This window comes from Hippichthys cyanospilos, chromosome 10 (assembly GCF_059441005.1).
Source record: "Hippichthys cyanospilos isolate Australia breed blue-spotted pipefish chromosome 10, RoL_Hcya_1.0, whole genome shotgun sequence".
NCBI lineage: Eukaryota > Metazoa > Chordata > Actinopteri > Syngnathiformes > Syngnathidae > Hippichthys > Hippichthys cyanospilos.
Genome location: NC_142378.1, coordinates 12,422,833 through 12,443,318, shown reverse-complemented (window position 1 = coordinate 12,443,318; position 20,486 = coordinate 12,422,833). Strand labels below are relative to the sequence as shown.

General features: G+C 37.8%; 2 protein-coding genes across 2 annotated transcripts in view; one reads left to right on the top strand and one right to left on the bottom strand.

Annotated features, from left to right (window-relative positions):
* The first annotated feature begins 912 nt into the window (after positions 1 to 912).
* On the top strand, positions 913 to 5,802 carry LOC148417117 (uncharacterized). The gene is made up of 6 exons (XM_088426438.1): positions 913 to 984; positions 1,753 to 1,823; positions 2,968 to 3,061; positions 3,655 to 3,763; positions 4,005 to 4,091; positions 5,084 to 5,802. Exons 2-6 carry the CDS (start codon positions 1,758 to 1,760, stop codon positions 5,142 to 5,144), a joined length of 417 nt encoding a protein of 138 aa, XP_088282564.1. The 5' UTR covers positions 913 to 984; positions 1,753 to 1,757; the 3' UTR covers positions 5,145 to 5,802.
* Positions 5,803 to 10,045: 4,243 nt separating this feature from the next.
* The window catches only part of LOC148417116 (phospholipid-transporting ATPase ABCA1-like), a 31,400-nt gene continuing 20,959 nt past the window's right edge, over positions 10,046 to 20,486 (bottom strand). The window contains exons 28-48 of the mRNA XM_088425854.1: positions 20,067 to 20,168; positions 19,728 to 19,920; positions 19,392 to 19,486; positions 18,899 to 18,931; positions 18,713 to 18,812; positions 18,559 to 18,633; positions 18,295 to 18,458; positions 17,984 to 18,161; positions 17,666 to 17,781; positions 16,332 to 16,476; positions 16,105 to 16,228; positions 15,058 to 15,226; positions 14,594 to 14,720; positions 14,393 to 14,455; positions 13,499 to 13,605; positions 13,256 to 13,397; positions 12,966 to 13,100; positions 12,369 to 12,472; positions 12,162 to 12,254; positions 11,045 to 11,291; positions 10,046 to 10,393 (exon numbers count right to left, since the gene is read on the bottom strand). Coding sequence (XP_088281980.1) covers positions 10,046 to 10,393; positions 11,045 to 11,291; positions 12,162 to 12,254; positions 12,369 to 12,472; positions 12,966 to 13,100; positions 13,256 to 13,397; positions 13,499 to 13,605; positions 14,393 to 14,455; positions 14,594 to 14,720; positions 15,058 to 15,226; positions 16,105 to 16,228; positions 16,332 to 16,476; positions 17,666 to 17,781; positions 17,984 to 18,161; positions 18,295 to 18,458; positions 18,559 to 18,633; positions 18,713 to 18,812; positions 18,899 to 18,931; positions 19,392 to 19,486; positions 19,728 to 19,920; positions 20,067 to 20,168 — 2,860 coding nt within the window. The remainder of the gene's footprint in view (positions 10,394 to 11,044; positions 11,292 to 12,161; positions 12,255 to 12,368; positions 12,473 to 12,965; positions 13,101 to 13,255; positions 13,398 to 13,498; positions 13,606 to 14,392; positions 14,456 to 14,593; positions 14,721 to 15,057; positions 15,227 to 16,104; positions 16,229 to 16,331; positions 16,477 to 17,665; positions 17,782 to 17,983; positions 18,162 to 18,294; positions 18,459 to 18,558; positions 18,634 to 18,712; positions 18,813 to 18,898; positions 18,932 to 19,391; positions 19,487 to 19,727; positions 19,921 to 20,066; positions 20,169 to 20,486) is intronic.

Sequence of the window (20,486 nt, the reverse complement as noted above, 5' to 3'; positions counted from 1 at the left end):
TATGAAGACCAGGGCCTGCCTTAAAATCACTTTTTCCTTTGAGATCCACATACAGAAAAAATAAAGTAATGGCCACCCATACACACACATGCATATATTTATTTACTTTTATTTATTATTTATTATATATTATTTATATATTATTTTTATATTTACATATTTACTTTTTTCTACATAATGTAGTTCCTATATTTTAACTGCTAGGTCAATGCTTTCTTGGTTTTTGCTTCAAGGCAAATTTAAGATATAGCATATGTACGTGGTTTCAATGTATATTATCAGTGTTCCGAATGCTTAATCGTTTTTTTCATGGGTTTCCTCAATATTCCGTTAGATTTTTTTTCCAAAGTGTGTATACATTCATACTAATATTAAATTCATATTAAAAGTAAATGTATTTCTTTTTTTTTTCTTTACAGATTATGCAGCCTCTTGCATTTGCAAATGTGTCTGGATTTGAGCCATTTCTGGCGTCCATGTTATTCCACCTGTTGAACCTTTGCATGCAATTTAGATAAAGCACCCAATGATGTTCAGCTGGAGCTCAGACTTACAGTCAAATGCAGTACTGGCAGACCACTTGAAGTTAGCATCACTACTAGATCACTGCTTATCATTGTTTTGGATCATTTCACTGAATTTTAACAACCTTTCTCATTCACAAACTACAACGCACTCTTACCAGCTTCTATAAATAATGGCATGAACCTATTCAAACATAAAAATACAATTAATAACCAGAGTAGATTCGAAATTTGTGACTTCTGACCCCGGGCAAAAATTAAATGGCCTTACTGGCGTCTTTGAATTCCGGTTATGTCAAGGTATTGGCCAATCAGAGCCCCGTAGGGGCAGGACTGGCGAGATTGTCGTACTGTAATAACAGAAGTGGAAAGTAGTGAACGCCAACCAGCCACGCTACAAGACAGATCGACCGTTAAACAACAAACAACAAGAGTCGCCTTTCCGCTGTATTCTGTGAAGGTAATACCGTAATTCATATTTTTACGGGTATTAATGCTGTTGCTGGTGGTGATGTCGTTTTTTTTTGCTGCTGTAGTTATTGTTATTATATAATTATCTATGTAAATCGATTGTGATTCAGTCCTTTTGAAATGATTTCAGGTGTGGCAGTCAATATACAAATGCATGCTTGTTTAAGTTTGTTATGGCAGAAATTATGTGATTTTATTCCCAAAAATTAAAATTAATAAGGCATCAAGAACCCTGCGATAATGTTTTCTCTAATTTAAACAGTTCATTCTTTCAATGTGATAGTCTGACAATTAATAGTAAGTCTCAAAAAACATAATGCGCTACTGTTCTTCAATTTGACAAATTGTATTGACATTTTTTAACTTCAAAAAATAAGAAAAGACACAAAACAAATGCATTCTTTCATTTAGATAATCTGACAATTGAAAAAATATAAATTTGCTTGGCGTAAATATATGTGTAGACTCTCATACAAGCTCATCGGAGTATGATTTATATTCTATTCTATCCTAGTGGATCCACAGCATTGTAGAATAAATGCACAGAAAAAGTTATTAGGGAATAATTATTGGATTAATTCTTGAGCAGATAACACTGAACGTCCGCGTAAGACAACCGTCACTTCATAAATACAGAGACTTCATAAATATATAAATGCATTCATAAATTGATCTTCTCTCTTACAATATATATATATATATATATATATATATATATATATATATATATATATATATATATTTTTTTTTTTTTTAGCAGTGATGGATTTTTTCAAGACTCTTGGTCTCCAGCAATGGATGAGTTTCACTTACTTCAAAAGAAATAAGGTGCTGTCATACATTTTTGATGCTTTCTGCTTCCTGCGTTTGTGTGTGTGTGTGTGTGTGTGTGTGTGTGTGTGTGTGTGTGTGCGGTATATTTGAGAAAAATATATATTTACATATTATTTAGGCCCTAAACATGAAATAATGTTATTCATTTGTGTCAGATTTAGATGGGATGTTTGGGCTTCCTGCAGGGGTGCAGGTTCATTTGGCATCTGATTAGACAGTCTTACTTATTTTTCAAATTTTTCTCATGTAGTCACTTAAATCAACTTCTTCTATTTGTTCAGGACTTGGGACTATTCACCATGTTCAATTTGTACAGAATACATCATTTAAAACTGATTTAGCTTTCCTGCTCCTTCCACAATTCTCATATACATTTAACTAAACAGTCTAAACTAGTGGTGTCCAAACTGTGGCCTGGGGGCCATTTGCAGCCCGCCATTCACTTTTCAGTGGCTTTCAGCATTAACTACTGTAAGAACATAATTTGACACAAATTGGTTTATGTGGTGTGGCGCTTTTCTAAATTTGCAAAAATACAAAAGCATTATTATATTATATACAGTTATTTAGGAAGAAAATTACACAATTTCTCTCCGGAACACTCATGAAAAAATATCAATAAACTTCAGGAAAAACAGTTTCATCCACATTGTGTCAAGGTCTGGTTTCTGAAAAATCACAGTATTGATCCTCAAAAAACTTTTAAAATGTAAGTACATCCTTTTCCAGGTTGTTTTGCACTTTGGCCTTGGGCAGGAATGTCATCCTCCCTATCACTGCATAATTGCTACAGAATACTCATGCCTTGTGCCGAATTCTCATCTCCCACACACTAAGGTTTGTTAGAGGACATCAATCCGGGGAGGTGACTATAAGCCACTTGGCCAAGCGAAATGAGGACTTTTACATTGATTGCTGCAAAAAGTCATATCCAGTATATTGTACTTGACTCGCTCCTAAAAATATGCAAACTCCCAAACAAATGAGTGAAAAGTAGCAACCGTGGCTATAAAATGTATACACATTCAGACAATTGAGATTAAGATAAATACAGTCCAAGCTTTTTTTCTCAAAATAGGGATATACGTTTTGGGGTTGAGAATTAACTATTGACATGTGTATCCTCTCACTTATGCAGAGCAAACTGATTAAACTGATCTTGATTCCACAAATCTTCGTCATCGCCCTCATTTGTCTTTGGAACATCAGTCCCCCTGTTGAGCAGCGCCAAAGTGAGTATTATTTCAGCACCTCTGCTTCTCAATACTATTTATACGCATTGATACATCCTCTGCATAAAATTAGCCAGCTAACACACGTCTCCGCAGCACCGACAACTTTTTCAATCTCTCAAAACCAACAACAACAACAAAATATTTCCTTTTTTACTGACTTCAGTAACTAGAAATAAGTTTGGTTAACTTAATAGCGCTCTAACAACACAGGTAGTGGAAAATGAATGATGGATTGATGAATATTCTTTGGTCAACAAAATGAATCAAATAATTGATCAAATTAATGACTATAATATTTTTTACATACAGTACAGTATACAAGTACATGAGCATCATCTGAAATACTCTACTACTGTTAGCTTCCTTCTTGCACACAATCTTATTTCCTCACTTAAGTTTGAATAAAGTACTTAATTTTAACTGATCTAAACATTTTTTCAAATATAGCCTTTGCATATGAAAGAGCAGAACTCTACAGAAGCCCCTGTTACATTTCAAGTGTTTTTGCCGGCATGATCATGCAATTTTTGTCCGTAACCACCTACTATGTTCTTGTACTGCTTTTTTTTCCGGTCACCTCCCAAACGAAGACTTGACATCAGCTGAGGCCCCGCTTCACTTTTCCATTTGCGACAATGATGGTGTCTGTTTGAACAGTGCCATTTCAAAGGAACATCTGGCCGGGTTTCGCAAGGAAATGTAGGTTTACTATATATATATACTATATATTCGCTCTCTCTCTCTCTCTCTCTCTCTCTCTCTCTCTCTCTCTATATATATATATATATATATATATATATATATATATATATATATATATGTATATATATATATATATATATATATATATATATATATATATATATATATATATATATATATATATATGTGTGTGTGTGTGTGTGAAAAGTCATACTGTATCATACTATATCTTTGACAGGATGAAACTGGATTTGGTGGAACAGAAGCGGCTGCAGGAGAGCCCTTTTTGGACCTTCCTCAACGCTGCCAAAATCAAGATACCAAGGTAGGTGTGTGAACACGCATGTGTGTGTATCACACACAAAGATCTAGACTGCTTTTTCCATATTGCTATCAGCATCCATCCATCCATTTACTCAGTTTCTACAGAGGTATGAACAATTTCCACTATTAAAAAGTATGGAGATTAATATTTTTATAATATTTTTTAATGAAATAATAAAAGATTATTGTAAAAAATTGCTCCAAGAGAACTGTTACCTTGAAATATTGACCCAATAGTATTGCGATAATAAACCCAACAGACAATTATTTTAGAGATTTGATTCATCCCAAACCCCTGTGCAAATATTTAGACAACAACAATGTATACTGGTTTAATATTATGACCTCGCACATTTTCAAACCAAAAATTACAAATTAATCGATTTAATTTGATTCATTGCTCAGCTCTGCTGCATATTAAACATGCATTTTAATCAAGACTAAAACCGTGCCGTTGGGGCGGCATGGCTCGGTGGTAGAGTGGTCGTCTCCCAGCTGAGATTCTGTGGGTTTGATCCCCCGACCATCAAGACCATGTAGAAGTGTCCTTGAGCAAGACACTGAACCCCCAATTGGTCCTGATGCTGCGTCATCAGTAGGTAAAATCTCTTTGAGTACCCAAGGTAGAAAAGCGCTTTATAAGTCCAAGTCCATTTACCATACCGTATTTCATGAGAAATGACTAGAATAGAGTGGGATGGACTCGAATGGAATGACATCATTGTACAGCAGGTATGCAACAAAATTCTTTGAGATTTAATGCAAAAAGTGTCGTCAATATTTTAAAAATAATATAAATCACAATAATTCTGCTGTAACGCTGATGGTAATAAGAAAAGGAGCTATATTTATGCATGTCCTACACAAAACAACGTCTTTTGTCTAAAAAATGTTGGGCCAGTACGTTCAGTATTGGTAATATTGTTAATATGTGTGCATGTGCCTGTTTGAACCCCGTCAATGCACTTAATCAAGTTATTCTCTATTGCTTAGGTCTCTGCCACCTTTGACTATTGAGGAAGATCCCAAAAAAGGGAAGATCGTCATCCCTTAGCAGCCAACGCATTCAACAGCAATCTTCGCTTAAGACATGATGCTTCCCGAGAAGATTTCTGTCTTTTTTACGCTCTAAGATTTCTCTGCTTTTATCACAGTCTTTTTATGAGGTTTTTCACCGCTCGTTCGGTTCCAAAAAGCCTCCTCCCTCTTGCACTTGTGATTTCAAAGCTAGTGTTGATGTGTCTTCAGTTCCTGTTTGCATTATTTTGCATTTGGAATGACAAGTGAGGCTTGTCTACATTGCTTTAAAACAATTTTGAAATTATCCTGTTCATGTCTTATCTATTCTGAAATATTTTGTCTTAATTATTACTTTTAATTATTTTATCTTTTATATAGTCCTCCTGATTTTCACGTGATTAAACACAGCAAATTTAACGTTGAAAAAAAATGAAAAACTTGAAAAAAATACATAAATAAGTACTTGTGATCGATTGTATGGGCTCTTAAATAATAAACCATTTTTAAACATGTAAAAAGATGTCTGTGATTGAATGCTGTATTAATAGCGATGTTTTTCCACCTTAATTGACTGTCCAAAGCACATAGCACTGTGATGTGATGGGGATCATATAGTAGCTACTGTGCATGTAACAAATTAAAACACAAAAACATGATTTGATGTTAACTTCATGCCATGAATGATATAAGACCAAATCTTGTTGATCGACTGCCTGATTCTGCCCTAAAGAGCCTGACTAATTAATGTAAGTGAATGTTTGGCTCACCTTATGTGAGATCACATGATGTAGTATGTACTGTGTGTATCCAATTCAAAGTATTAAAAGTTGCTCACTTGAAAATCAGCTCTTTGTGCGTATTCACTTCTTGCACGTATGTAACGTTTGTGTTCAAACAAACAAACAAACAAACAAACAAACACGCCTACATTCTACTATTAAATGTGTGAGTAAAATGACACCATAATCAAATTACTATTCCACTACACAGTATCTCTCACAAGTGAGAACACCTTACATTTGGGATATTTTTATTTATTTTTTCATGGAGCAACACAATGAATAAATGACCCTTTGACACAATGAAAACTAGTCAGTACCACTCAATTCCATCCATTTTCTATCGCCACTTATCCTCACAAAGGTCGCTAGCTTGCTAGTGTCCATCCCAGCTGGCTTCGGGCAGTAGGCCGAGGACACCCTGAACTGGTTGCCAGCCAATCGCAGGGCAAACAGAAACAAACAGCCAATCACACACCCAATCAAACCTAAGGACAATTTAGTATGTCCAATACACCTGCCATGCATGTTTTTTTCTTTTTTTGGAATGTTGAGGGAGCCGGAGCGTCCCAAAAAAACCCACGCGAGCTCAGGAAGAACATGTAAACTCCACACAGGAAGGCCGGAGTCTTCTAACTGTGAGGCAGATGTGCTATTCGCTGCGCCACTGAGCCGCCCCACTTGTCAAATGACCGGTAGAAGTCCTTCAAAATACAGCAATTAATGTCAAGAAGTCCTTCAAAATACAGCAATTAATGTCAAAACCACTGGTAACAAAAGTGAGTACACTCATAAGTTAAAAAGCCCTAAATGTCAACATTTTGTGTGGTCACCATTCTTTTCCAGTGAAGTGATCTTCAGTATGTAAAGGTAAAGTATGTAAAGGTATGTAAACACTACAGCATTACTCAACCAGGCTTACAGAAAAAAACTACAATTAAAAGTGAAAAATCCAACAAGGTGTATTGGAAAGTCTATAAATTGTCCTTAAAGGGACAGTGTGTAAGATTGAGCGTTTTTCCCAATGGAGAGCAGGTGGTGCTGCAGGTGCTGCATTTACCATTGTCAATAGCTAAAACAAACGTGGCCGCCTCTGGAGAAGCTCCACCCCATATGAAATCTAATTTAATAACTAGACCTATGATTGTATTTAAAACGTGATGGTGGTCATAAAGAACACATTCATTTGCAGGTTTACAATCATTTATTCCTTTTAAACAAAAAACTTTAAAAAAAAGATGCAACCACAACAATAAAACACTAATAAAACAAGCCCAAGAGAACACCCCAAATAGAGATGTAAACAGCTGCGAATAAAATATGAAAACACATTAATAGGACAGCGGCAAAAAAGTAAACAAAATCACATGGATTCAAATGAAAACGTGTCAAAGTAAAAACATTGAGGAAAACAGCTGCAGCATTTAAAAATATGACAAGTTGACAGAACACAACAGAAATGATGTCAATAATGAGCAAAATTTTGATCACACCACAGGATTTGAATTAGAAGTCAGGTTGCTGACTTCAATGAGACCTATTCCCCGAGTGCTTGACACTCCTTATGGTTGGAATTGGGATATTTGCGGACAGCTAATTTCACTACATTTTTATGGGTGGTCATTTAACTTCTTACCTGGATTATATTTTGGCAGGTGGTGATGGGTAGACCCACCTTGCTCGTGCCATTGGCAAGACATGATGTGATCACCGACATGGAGCTCGCCACAGCGCTCTGCAGGGCCGCCATGAGATTTGCCACCATGACAGTGGGCACGATGGGAGCTCCAGGCTAATTGCACCGCTGCCAAGGCCAAATTTTCCCCTGGCTCCTTGGTGATAGAAACCTGAGCCAAAGATCAAACTGAACATTTTCATCATTCTGAAGGTCAAACTGCAAGATGGAGATTTCAATGAAACTTCATGTGTTACTGAACAAAGTATCAAACCGAACATTCTCATCATTCTGAGGGACAAGCTGCAAGGTGGAGATATTAAATGTAGCATTCCTCCGCATTTTTATGGTAACATTTTTAAGTTGTTTAAAATGTAACAATACTAGTCACTTGAAATTGCTGTTATGTATGATGTAGCATATTTTATGAGCAAAAGGTCACCTTGTGTGTATGGGGGGGGGGGGGGGGGGGGGGGGGGGGGGGCTAAGAGGTCCATGCAGTCTGGAACGTTTGTTTTTCTTCATACGGTCAAGCTAGGTTTATGTATTTTAAAAGCAAACTTCTATTTAGACTTGTGTACCAAATTGCATCTCTCCTTGACATGACTTTCCTATTTTCACCGTTGCTATGTCAGTGGTAGACCTCGAGGACCAGCAGGGCCTTCTCTACTGGCCTAAATATACTCAGAAACACACATTTATTCATAAATATTTTTAAGTAAAATTATTTTCCCCTTTTGTCTTACCACACAAATGCGTATATAGTGAGTTGTGTGTTGCGCTGTAGCAACTCAATCAGACCAGTAAAAATGCCCAAAATGGTGGCAGACTTGTCAACCAGGCAATCAAACGGCTTTGTTTCGATTTAGTTTTTCTAAGTAGTTTTCAAAGAACCAGTTATTTTTCTTTCAATTGGAAACCATGCAACACTAACATGGAAACTGGAAGAAAATGCTAACAAAATAACATATCTTAAGAAAAAATCTGGATAAAGTTTCCCCACGCCATCGTATAGGAGACTAGGCATGGGTGTCATAACTTTATTTATTTTTTTTTAATCATGGGCCACATTGTTGGAAATTATGATCGTGAATTCAAATGAATTTTACAAATTTCAAAATCAGGACACTAAAAGCTGTTTAAAAGGAATACTGGTAACCAAAAAAAAAAAAAAAAGTAAAAGTTCAAGATGACATGCAAAATTGAATGTTAACCAGAAATTTGAAGTCAAAATTAACATTTCATGGCCACATTAAATGATGTGGTGGGCGAGTTCTGGGCCCCCGGGGTCTTTGACACCTGTGATTTAAGGCAAAACACAATCTTGCACACACGCACACAAGCATACGAAGGACTCACACACTGACGATACAGTACGGTACATTTGCACCAAATATGGGCAAAACTAAATAATGAAAAAAAAAAATTCGTACCGACACAATGTATACACGCTTTCATCGTGTACATGCACATTCTCACTGTGCACGTAATAAAGATTAACCACGATAAAAAGTTGCATACACTGACAAAAGGGGGCTTTCGGTTACAAAATAAAACGTCCAGTCAAATTACAAGCATTCACGCCCAAAGTAATGTGGTATGGTTTTGTTTATTTTAGTCTCAACACATTTCTTTTACTTCCAGAGCATTAACAAGCAGTGAACGCCGCTGTGTATTCTATTGCCAAAACACAGCCAAAGAAAAGATGACAGCATTTTATTCATATGGGATCTCGTCCCATCCTTAGTAACGATGTATCACAAACTGTTCAGAATACATATGAACAAGACAACTGAAACATGTTTACAAACAATATAGAGATGAATAACCTCTTTTATTTTAAGGGACACTGTAAGATTTAGACAGTTTACATTAAAAAGGAATACATTAAATGGTTATAAATTTCAACAACGTTCAAATAATTGTGTTCTTAACGACTAACAGTATTGTTTCAAATGTAATCGTTGGTCTAGTTATCATTAAACTATATTACACTTGTGGCACTTTTCCGGAGGCTGCCATGTTTGTTATACCTACGGACAACGGTAAATTCTGAACCTGCAGCACCTCCTGCTGTCCGTCATGAAAAAAAAACGGTCTAAATCTTACTACAGTGAAATGCTTACCGTATTTGTCAAATGCAAAATAAGAATGAATGTCAAGAAGAAGCCCCACTTTTTAGTAGGGTTAGTCATCCTTAACATTTGAGAAAGCATCACCTTTGAAATCGCAAATGCAAGAGCCACGGGGCTTTCTGAACCTTAGTGAGAAGTGCAGGACAGCACGAAAAGCGCTTGAAAGGGGCACTGAATTCATCTCGGGAAGCATGTCTTTTAGTACAACCTTTGAAAACCTCTTTCAAAGGCAACGATATGTTGTCATAGCAAGTCAAAGGCCTTCAAGGCTCGTTAACTGTTAACATCCTGACGCAGGCATGTTCAAGTGAAGATTATATTTTTGCGGTTTGTCCTTACTACCTTGTCACAGTGGCGTGTCCGATGTGCTGCTGTCAACTGTAAAGAGGGAAGAGGGATTCTTGTTTCTCTGTTTTGACCTAACAGAGTGACCCCCCTCTTCCTCAGTGCCACTGGTACTACCATGAGAGCTGCTGCGCCTATTTGTTTTACAGTTCTTCTCTTGCTGAGATTTGGATGTTTTCATTTGCCTTTTGCTTCTTTTACCACCAGCAAAGATCGCTGTCTGGTGTGAGATGCCAGCAGAGGTGGTCGGAACGTGTTGGCCGGACAGGTTGGGCTGTACCCCTTCAATGGTGTTACCGTTGGTGGGCTGTTCATCGTCAGTCTGCTCCTTAGCAAAGTTGACAAAGACCTAAGCAATGGAGAATATCTTTATTGAGGTACATTTAAGGCAGTGCTTCTCAGTTATTTCCTGCAAAGCCGCACCTCCCAGAAAAGTGGAAATATTAATATATGCAGCTTAGAGGGAACAGTGGTAAACTGTCTAAATATTTGTAGGGGATGTTTTCAAAATTTATCAAACCTTTGAATAAATGTTTATAGTGTTTATTATAGCAATGGATGAGTACCTTTGGTATACCTGGCTTTATTTCAAAGTAACGCACTCATGATGGCAACTGATAGCAATGTTTCAACGTCACAATCTAGACATTATAACAATAGAAAATTGCTATGTTTTCATGAAGTTTTCAGGAAAATAGGTAGTCTTTCGTTCCTGCCTTTACATTTTTTATTTCGAAAATTTTGTGCATCAAGAATCCTAATGGTATTGGTACTTTGAATCGGTATCCGTGACTACTTCAGAGTTAAATACACACTGCACAGTCTGAAAATAAAGTCGCATCACATATGTCTATCAGGTTGATAAAGTTTGTCACCCAGAATGACTTAAAAAAGTAAGTAGCCATGTAGCCCACCACTAGTATGTAGTATATACAGTATGTATTTGTTAAACGTATATAGTGCATTTGTGTAATCTGGATCATTCCAGTCTAGTTCTCACCTGGTCTAAGGTTGTCTGTGAAACGGAGAAGTCACTGATGCCAAGCTCCTCATAGTTTGCCAGCACAGCAAACACTTGCGCCAGGTTGCAGTGATGCGCTGGAAGCTGGTAGCGCAACACTTTCTGGTGCCGCTCCTTCAGCTCAATCATGGGAAAGGCGTTTTTGATGTAGTTGTTGACGGGGCAAGCGTCTTGATCTAAATCGTCGTCTGCCAGACGAAGCATGATGGTATAGCCATCTCCAAATCTGACCCCAACAACAAACAGCATGACTATTTGAAGCATGTTCAAAAGCTACTTGTCATGAGTAAACGGCCAACTTTTATTAACTGTTTCACTGCCATTGACGGCTACTGACGTCAAAGATCCATTCTAACTTCTAAATTCTTAGAGTCGTACTCAAACGAAGACAATATAAGCTCAACACAATTGAGAGTCAAGAGTCGTGTGCATTGTTAAAACACGCATCGGAATGGTTAAACATGCATACGTCTTTTAGACAGCGATCTTACTCCATAGTAAAGCAATTGCTTGGAGCAACAAATCTGTAATTTACGGATATAAACACAAATAAGTATGGAGAATTTAGGAAGATGAGATTTATTTTGCTATAGCGCTTACACTGTTGTCAAACTGTTAATGCGTCTTATATACATAACTTAGAAAATACCAGAATTATACTATTATATTAATATTAGGTACACTAAATACTTTTGGGGTTGTGTATAAATATATTTGTATGATTTAAAAAAATCTTTTTTTTTATTATGGATTTCACTTCCTGCAAAGAAGGTCTGGACTGTAATGCCTTCAATGCCAGATAACCAAGCACCTCTTTAATATCACTATAAATGATAAGTAGCTATTACCTTTGTAAAAACCCCTGTACTGGGGAGCATTAGCATTTAATATTGTGAGGTATGAGTTGAGCGTAAAGAAAAGATTTTGTGCATGTCAAATATCTTATACTGAGCTCATCAGATCATCAGTTTTGTTGTCAACATTAAAAATGGCTTGGAGTGTTATTGCAGTAGGTGAACCTTAGTGTGAGGCCAGTGGTCATTTCAGTGAATAGCATTCACCCAATGTATGTCTTTCATTAAATGATCTCAGTTACCTGGTCTTCAAGTGTTGCACAGAGCCAAGACATTGGAAACTGCCATTGACCATGATGGCCATTCTGGTGCAGAGAGCCTCACATTCCTCCATACTGATCACACATGTGAAAGCATACAAGTAGTCACCTTTCTACTACATTTGGAATCAACCTTTGACTATTTTAAACTGACTGCTGGATCAGTGCTGGTGTCATGACCCCCCCTACCTGTGGGATGTCAGAACAACAGCTCTTCTGTCTTTGGTGAAGCAGAGAATGCAGTTCCACATGAACCTTTTAGCTTTTGGATCCATGCCAGTGGTGGGCTCATCCTAAACACAAAGATGAAAACATAAAAAAAAAAATAGTGTCTGGAGAATGCAAGCAGCTGTAATCCTTCTAAATCTTCTTCTGGGTAACGTTAACATAAACACATTCAGTTGTTATAAATTTGTGAGCGTTCCTTGTCTGTCGTCTATGTACACTCTGTGATCGGCTGGAAACCAGTTCAGGGTGTACCCCGCCTACTGCCCAAAAGACAGATGAGATAGACATAGCAAGCCTGCGAGGTTAAGAAAATTGATGGTTGCATCTTGTTTCTTGAGGAGTCTATTATTGTTTTCGAGTGCTGCCACTTACGGTTCTTGGTTTAATCTGTCAATTTATGATTACTCAATGAATCAGAAAAGACAGAAATGGGCAAATGTTGACCATGTTTTACTAAGTAAAAGTTTTATTTCAACTGACCACAAGACAAAAAGACAAATGTGTTGGGTCCTTCCACCTACTGTCATGTTCCACGTTGGCGAAAAAGATGATCCTCACCAGAAATATAACAGGCGGCGCACCAATGAGGGCGATGGCGGTGGAGAGCTTTCTCTTGTTGCCTCCACTGTAGCTTCCAGACTCCTGATTGGCATACTGGCTCAATCCCATTCTCTTTATACCCCACCGAGCAACCTAAATGACAACACACTTGTGTGATAACTTGTTGGGTAACCTCAAGATTTTGGTGAAATCTTACTTGAAATAACTAAAGATATTTTTACAATTGAATTAAATTGAATTTATCTTTTCATATTGTTCTTATTTCTTCTATGGGCTCTCAATGGTACCTCGGCGACAGACTCCTCAGGCACCCCTCGTAAACGGGCATACAACTCCAGATGTTCAATGCCAGTCAACACGGAGCAGATGGAGTCAAACTGTGGGCAGTATCCAATCAACTGATGAACCCGTTCCAGCTCTCTCTGGACACTAGGAAACGCAGATATAAATTGATGATGCGTGCAGTACACTTCTTTGTGTGTTAGTGGCATTACAGCCACTGCAAAAGAGGATGGTGGAGAAATGCAAACCTGTAGCCTTTGAGGAAAGCCTCTCCAAAGGTAATAGATGTGTCTCCGGTCAGCATACGAAATGTAGAGGTCTTTCCTGCACCGTTGACGCCAAGCAGGCCGAAGCACTGCAGGACAAACATTACCGACTAAAAGCGAGATTTTCAACTTGTTCTGGATTTCAAATCAATAAAGACCATATATTTATCACCACATCAAAAAATGGGCATCGTGGCGTTTTTGTGGGCATTGTGGAGTCCTCAATTTAATGCAAATGCCTATGAACTTGATGCAACTCATGGCCAGTGACTGATTTAAGGAATAAAGCTTCTTGACGTATTGTCAAACAATAGCAAAATTCAAATTAAGAGAGAAAAGTATTACTTGATCAGTGAGTAAAATCCATATAATTTTTTTGCGAGCAGATAAAACGTTTGAAAGGAAAAACTGCCCAAATTAGACAGTAACTGGACAGCTGAACATGAAAAGAGCTAACAGATTACAATACCTGTGTAAAGCAACGTTCAATTGATAATTCTACAAATAATAATGCCAAATACTCTCCCTCGGGCTAATTAGCACACTGCTCGCTCTCTTTCTGTGGGGGGCAGGAAAAAAATGTATTGGTCCGCCATCATGATCAGTCCATTACTCTCAAATCAGGTTCAATGCAAGAGCTGAATAAAAACGATGTTGTTATCTAGCTTCATAAGAAAGTCAATAATTACAAACACCTCTGTGTAGGATGCAATGCGGATGACCAAGACTGCTAACTACTACCACAAAAAATGCATATCTAGTTCAATAATTTTGGCAAAAACAGGGGCATATTGTTTTTTTTTTAAGTTAATTTGTTTATTAAAGAAGTCCTAATGTGGAAGCAGGCTGTAGTAAAATGCTTATGATAGCCCTCACCTCCCCACGAGGAATTCCCAGGCAGAGCTGATTGACAGCTGGTTTCTTGCCAGCTTTGTAAATCTGCAAAATGCATAGTAACGTGAATTCATTCAGTGTAATCGGTCTAGGCCTGTGCAGTTTATGCTTACCACTTCTTGTCTACTTTATTCTAGCATAATATACAGAAATGCCTCTAGAAATCAATGACAAAATACACACTTTGGTAAGGTCAATTATGGTGAGAATGTCAGAATCAGCTTTGCCTCTTCTGACTCGCTGTCTTTCCCTGGCTACGTCCTCATCTTCTGGGCCGAGAGGAGGAATCTTGGACACGGCCGACCATGGTCTGAAAACACACAATTTAATAGCATCTTTACATTTACGACACTTGTGAATTGTGACCCGAGTAAAAATTCAACTACATTTTTGCATTATCTCCTTCAGTGCCGAGTGTTGCCTGAAGCAAAGCAGCCCCTAGAGTGCCAGCCAAATTTCGAGCATGTTCACTCATCTTTCAAGATTGCCATCTATCCAATCATTAAAAAAAACAAAAAAGAAACCTTTGTTGATATGAATTCTTGTCACTGGCACACAACCTAACGATTTTACATGACAAAAATTCAAGTCCATGGCACTGAAAGAGTTAACATCAGCAGGGACAACTGTCTGAAAACTGAGCATACCTGAGACAAGACAGACAATGACAAGAGTTTCGAATACTCATGTGAGCAATGAAGAACTTGTATTGCAGCATTAAGGTGAAAATAAAGAAGAAAACGCCCTGCACTGCCATAGCAAAGAGCTTCATCCCAATAAAGTCCCACTCGAAAGGGTCCAAGGTGTGCTTCAAGCCTGAAGAACACAATAAAACAACATTCACGCAATACTGTAGAGCACAGGGGTGCTCAACGCATCGCCCGCAGTCTACACTTTATGCCAGGAGTCTCCAAATTCGGTCCTTGAGGGCCGCTGTCCTGCATGTTTTCCAGGTTTCCTTCCCTGACACACCTGATTCAAATGATCAGGTCATCAGCAAGCTCAGCAGGAGCCTGAAAATAATTCTGATCATTTGAATCTGGTGCGTGGGGAAAGAAAGCTGGAAAACATGCAGGGCAGCGCCCCTCGAGGACAGAGTTTGGAGGTCCCTGCTTTAAAGTGTTCCAGTGGTCTTTGATTTGAGTTTACAGTATAGTACTGTAAATATTGGACAGTAGGCCACAATTTTTTTCACACGCTTTGAACCCTGTGGCTTATAGTCGGTGCGGCTTATCTGCAGGTTATTATTTTACCAGCCATCAGGGGCCAATCTCCCAGAAAACAAAGGGTCACAGAAGAAGATGCTATGAATGTATTGATTCTATGTTTGAACTGCTGTTTTACTTGTTGCCAAGGGGTCACGCTCCACTAGTAGACACAACTGTTACTGTTATTGTTGCTTTGGTGATGTTGCTCTTATTTCTAAACATGCAGAGCATGTTTAGCCTGTGTTGAATGAATGATGTTACGGTAACCAGGCAATTTGACAAAAAAGAAAAAAAAAGATTTAAACAAAAACAAAACTATCTAAGTATCTGATGTTACAACTGACAACTTATAGCCCGGTGTGGCCAATAGATTACGAATGATTAATAATTAATTTTCTATTAAAAAATTGGTAGTACTTTATTAGTCCAAAAATATGAAATATACTTAAAATGTCAACTTTTGACAATATTTAAAGAGGACCATACCAAGTCTCTGATTGATGTCAGCAATGGCTTGGTTCTGAGCCAAATCCATGAGTCCTCGTCCCAAGCAATAATGAGGGAAAATAAGTAACAATTTCTTCAAGACCTTGTTCAATGCTTTTAAGTCCTACAAAAGACACAAACATCCAGAAATTCGAACGCCTGTGTATCTTAGAAACAACCTCAGTTCATAGCTAGAAATACAATATTCAAGTGACTAATGATCCTACCTCATCCTTAAACAACTCTAAAACAAATGTCGCAGTGCTCCCATTAATTCCAAAGAAAAGGTTGAGAGAAGTCAATACAATGTAGGCCGTGCTGGGAACGGTGAACACAAAAGATGCTGGATACATCAAAGGGGTGACAGCCCACCTACAGCAAATGACAAAATTAGGGCTATCAAAATAACGGCTATTTTCCCATCAATTAATTACAGTCAGAGATCAAGTGTTATTTTCTTAATGGCATCAATCTAATTTTTATTCTCTAACTTTACACCTGTCCCCACGTTGGTTGGATCCATTTTTATGCATAGGCCTTCTTGGAATAAAGTTTTTGGAGGTTTGGAAAACGGTCACACACACACAACTGGGTGTGCATGAAGTGTCCATGAGACTATGACATAACCTGATAGCCTCTTGTTGTAGGTGGGATGATAAGAAAATGCAAGAGCATGTTGAGTTGTCTGTCCGATTAATGGTGAATTTGACTTAAGAAAAATGTCCTGACCACACCTTTGATGAATTTAGAGAGATATGCATGATGCTAGAAAAGTAACCTTGGCTCAGTCTGTTTTACCTCCCGTTTTATTCTAACTTTTATTCTATATTGATTTTATTACTGCTTTACCATTATATTTGTGCTTGATCATTTGTTTTGTATTTTTGTAATTGTGCACAGCACCTTGAACAGCCCTTTCAGGTTGTTTTTAAATGTGCTTTATAAAAAAACTTGACTTGTAGGAAGCGTCTGGCTTACAACAGAAACAGATCCAAGTTTAGCCTAGCACATAAATGCAAAACAGCTGGCTAGTGATAGCACCATAGACGCTAATGAACACTACATGTTTAAGAGAGACGGCAATGGACAGGATGGACATTCTTTTTGTTTTTATTTAATTTTCTACTTATGAGGCCATTGACAAAACAGCAGCATTCCTTCTCATGGTCACAACTAAAAGTTGCTGCTGCATTTGGTACGTGTCTAAAATGTGCACAAGGTAAATGATTAAAACTGCATCTGTTCATCTGTTAAAGACAATAAATGACTCATCTAAAAAGTGGTTGAGGGTTTCTACTCAAAAGCAGATTCATCAGATCAATTATGTTCAGATCTTAATCTCACACTATATGAAAGCACTGGACAAAATTATCAGCACAGGAAAGAAACATTGAAATACAGCTATTAGCCGAGTGGGATAATATAGGGACGAGGCGGCCAGAATTACAGTAAGTACACCCACATGAGAAATTGATAGAAAATCTATTATGGATCACACTTTGTTGAGCTTTGATAATTTTGGAGGCTAGGAAAGACGTGAGCAAACTTTACTAAAACGTACCCGTAGAAGAGAAGGAGCAGGATGAGAGCCGGCAGGTTGGTCTTTGAAACGTACGCCTCTTGCTGGAAACCGACAAAGATGAGTATAACGATAACAGCCGGGACGGTGTAGTTTATCTGAAGCAATGGCAAAATATAAACACAAGATTAGCCCCCTGGCCTGGATAATGATGGTTGGTATCCACCTTGCTTTTCATTTGAATCAATAAGCTAATAATGAAATGTTGCTGTTATGTGTCAGGTAGGATAGCCATCACTACACTCAAGGTCTGACCACCTCGTGTGAGTCACTAGGTGTCACTCTTGTATCTGTACTGACCATGTCCCAGCAAAAGTTAGCCACCCAGTAGATGATTGGTTGGACGCCGCTAACAAAGTGGAGGTGTTTAGCTCTACTGGCTCTTTCTTCGATAAGGAAAAGCACAAAGCTGGCTGGCACAAAGGACATGGCAAAGATCACACAGACGGAAACCACAATGTCCACTGCATTTGACGTCCTAAAAACAAACATCAAATGATCATCGCAAAAATTGACGTTATTAACATGAAGCATGAAGGGAAAAAAGTGTCAGGGAAAATCATCATATTTATCCAAATGTAATTATAAACATCATCCAGAGTACTACTCACTTAGCAAAATAGGCCAGCTGCTCCTTGGTGAGGTTCAGCGGGTGATTATAGGCTGTGATGCTTGGTCTTCTGGAGCCATGTTGTGATTCGGCTCTGAGCAAGCAGTTGTTAATCACATTAACAAATGACACCATAGAGTGCCAGCCTTTGTTATTGTACCATAGCTGGATGCAGAATTGGGAAAAGAAAAATCTCTCACATAAATTCTGTCTGAAAATGTTATTTGAGTAGGTCTTGAAAGACAAAATCAATAAATACAGCTACCTTGACATTGTTTTGTGCATCACTGCGTTCCAGGAACCCAATGAGTATGTTTAAGAATTTGTTCAATGCACTGTTCTGTGAAAATCAAAGAGTTTACAAAGGGTTGAAAACACAGAAATGATGCGTAAATAAACTAGCATTTGATTTAAAATACCTCTGGAATTGAGAACTTATCTATGATCTTCGTGACTGAATCTGGGACATTGATGCCATTGGACAAATTGCATGTGCCTCCAAGGGAGAAACCCCCATACCTGCAACACAGTGGCTTCAATAACTCCCACCGGCTGAAATAAGACAGGCCTTGAAAAATGAGTTTATTTTTCTCTGAGGCATTTACCTTTGTTCATTCACAAACGTTCTGGCCTTTAGGCTGTGAGAGCACAAACACGTTTTCAGAGTTAACATGCTGTCTGAAAAAAATGCTATGGAAAGCTGCCATACATAATCACTCTGATGAGGCATCTTACAGGAAACTCCTTCCACCATACTATTATTTGTTTACTATTGCCACAGATGAATATATCTTACAACTACGCAAGTATCTTTTTTTTTTAAATGGCTAAGTGCAAGCAAACTTGTCTACATGAATACATGCAATAGGTTTAGCAGTCATGTGTTGCTGTTTTTAGTGATTGTAATTTTCGTTTTTATTCTCCATATTGAACAGCCAAGTTTCTTTGGTGACTTTACATGTGCGTTACAACATGTTCATGAAAGAAAAAGACAGATAAGAGAGAAAGACAAAGAAAGCAATATATCCTTTAAAAAAAACAAACCAAAAGTTAATTAAAGCCAATAAAAATAACATGTATATATAGAATTTGACGTACCTCTTCTTAAGAATTTGCGAATATGTCTTCACCAGGTGATCTGACATATTATAACCTTTGAGATTTTGTAGGATAATACCAGACTGTCTTGTGACCTGATATTCGATAATATCAAAACACATTTATTTTGTGAGGTCAGAAACATTTGTGGAGGACAATATAAAAACAAAGCAAAAATAAAGTAGTTATATAGTTTGTTGTTTTCCCCTTTATGGGAATTACTCTCTGTATCCGAGAGTATATCACAGTATTCTAAAGTTCACAGTATTGAAAGAGCAACTGCCACAGTTACTGTCAATTTTCCATGAGGATGCGAAGTGATGACATCCTACTAACCTGTGGAGGCGGTAATCCGCCAGCACCCTCCGGACAGTCTGGGAGCATCAAAAGCACATCTTTTGTGCTACACTGACAGTCAGGTGAAGGCCTCTCCTTGGTCCATTTGCCTGTGGTGAACATTTGCGAGATGGATTCGGGGACCTGTGGCCGTTTGAACAAATGTTCTTGTTTGCTGCCGTCCTGGAGACCTCTGTGAGAGCATGGGACAGCGGGCAAAGTGGAAGTGGAAGGCAGCAATTTTTGTCCAAAATAAGCATAGCAGTAGTAAGGTTATATTGAGGTACAAAGGAAGCCTTAAGTCTAACTGCAAATGTATTTTGGCCATTTTATTCTTACATGATGCTATTCTGGTTCTCCATACATGTGGTACCAAAACCTGGCAGGTCCATCAAGGCTTCCTTTAGCCTCCCCATGGCTGGATCCCCAGGAGCATCATTGCTAAATAAATATGAGACCTCAGGTTAGAACAAAAACAAGGTGTCAAAATAAAGTACTCTAAAGACGCAATTGTTGTTAAGTTCAGAGTTGTCTCGGCAAATGCACAGTGATCCCTTTTCAAAAATTGAATAAATGCAAATAAAAAAAATAAGGAATTAGAAGAATTATTATTCAATTAAATATATGTTTTTAATCAAGTCACTACCAAAAAAAAAAAAACAACCCTTAAAATATACCGTTTTCATGTTTTAGGAACATTAAGAGCATTTTTTGCGCCTTGTCCCCATATAAATTGCTTCAAAATTGGGAGCATATATA

What these genes read in the sequence shown, in the direction of transcription:
- LOC148417117 (XM_088426438.1), top strand. Translation starts at nt 1,758, where the DNA reads ATGGATTTTTTCAAGACTCTTGGTCTCCAGCAATGGATGAGTTTCACT. An exon ending in CCCTGTTGAGCAGCGCCAAA is followed by an intron (nt 3,062 to 3,654) that starts GTGAGTATTATT and finishes TCCCAAACGAAG; the next exon opens with ACTTGACATCAGCTGAGGCC. An exon ending in GCCGGGTTTCGCAAGGAAAT is followed by an intron (nt 3,764 to 4,004) that starts GTAGGTTTACTA and finishes TATCTTTGACAG; the next exon opens with GATGAAACTGGATTTGGTGG.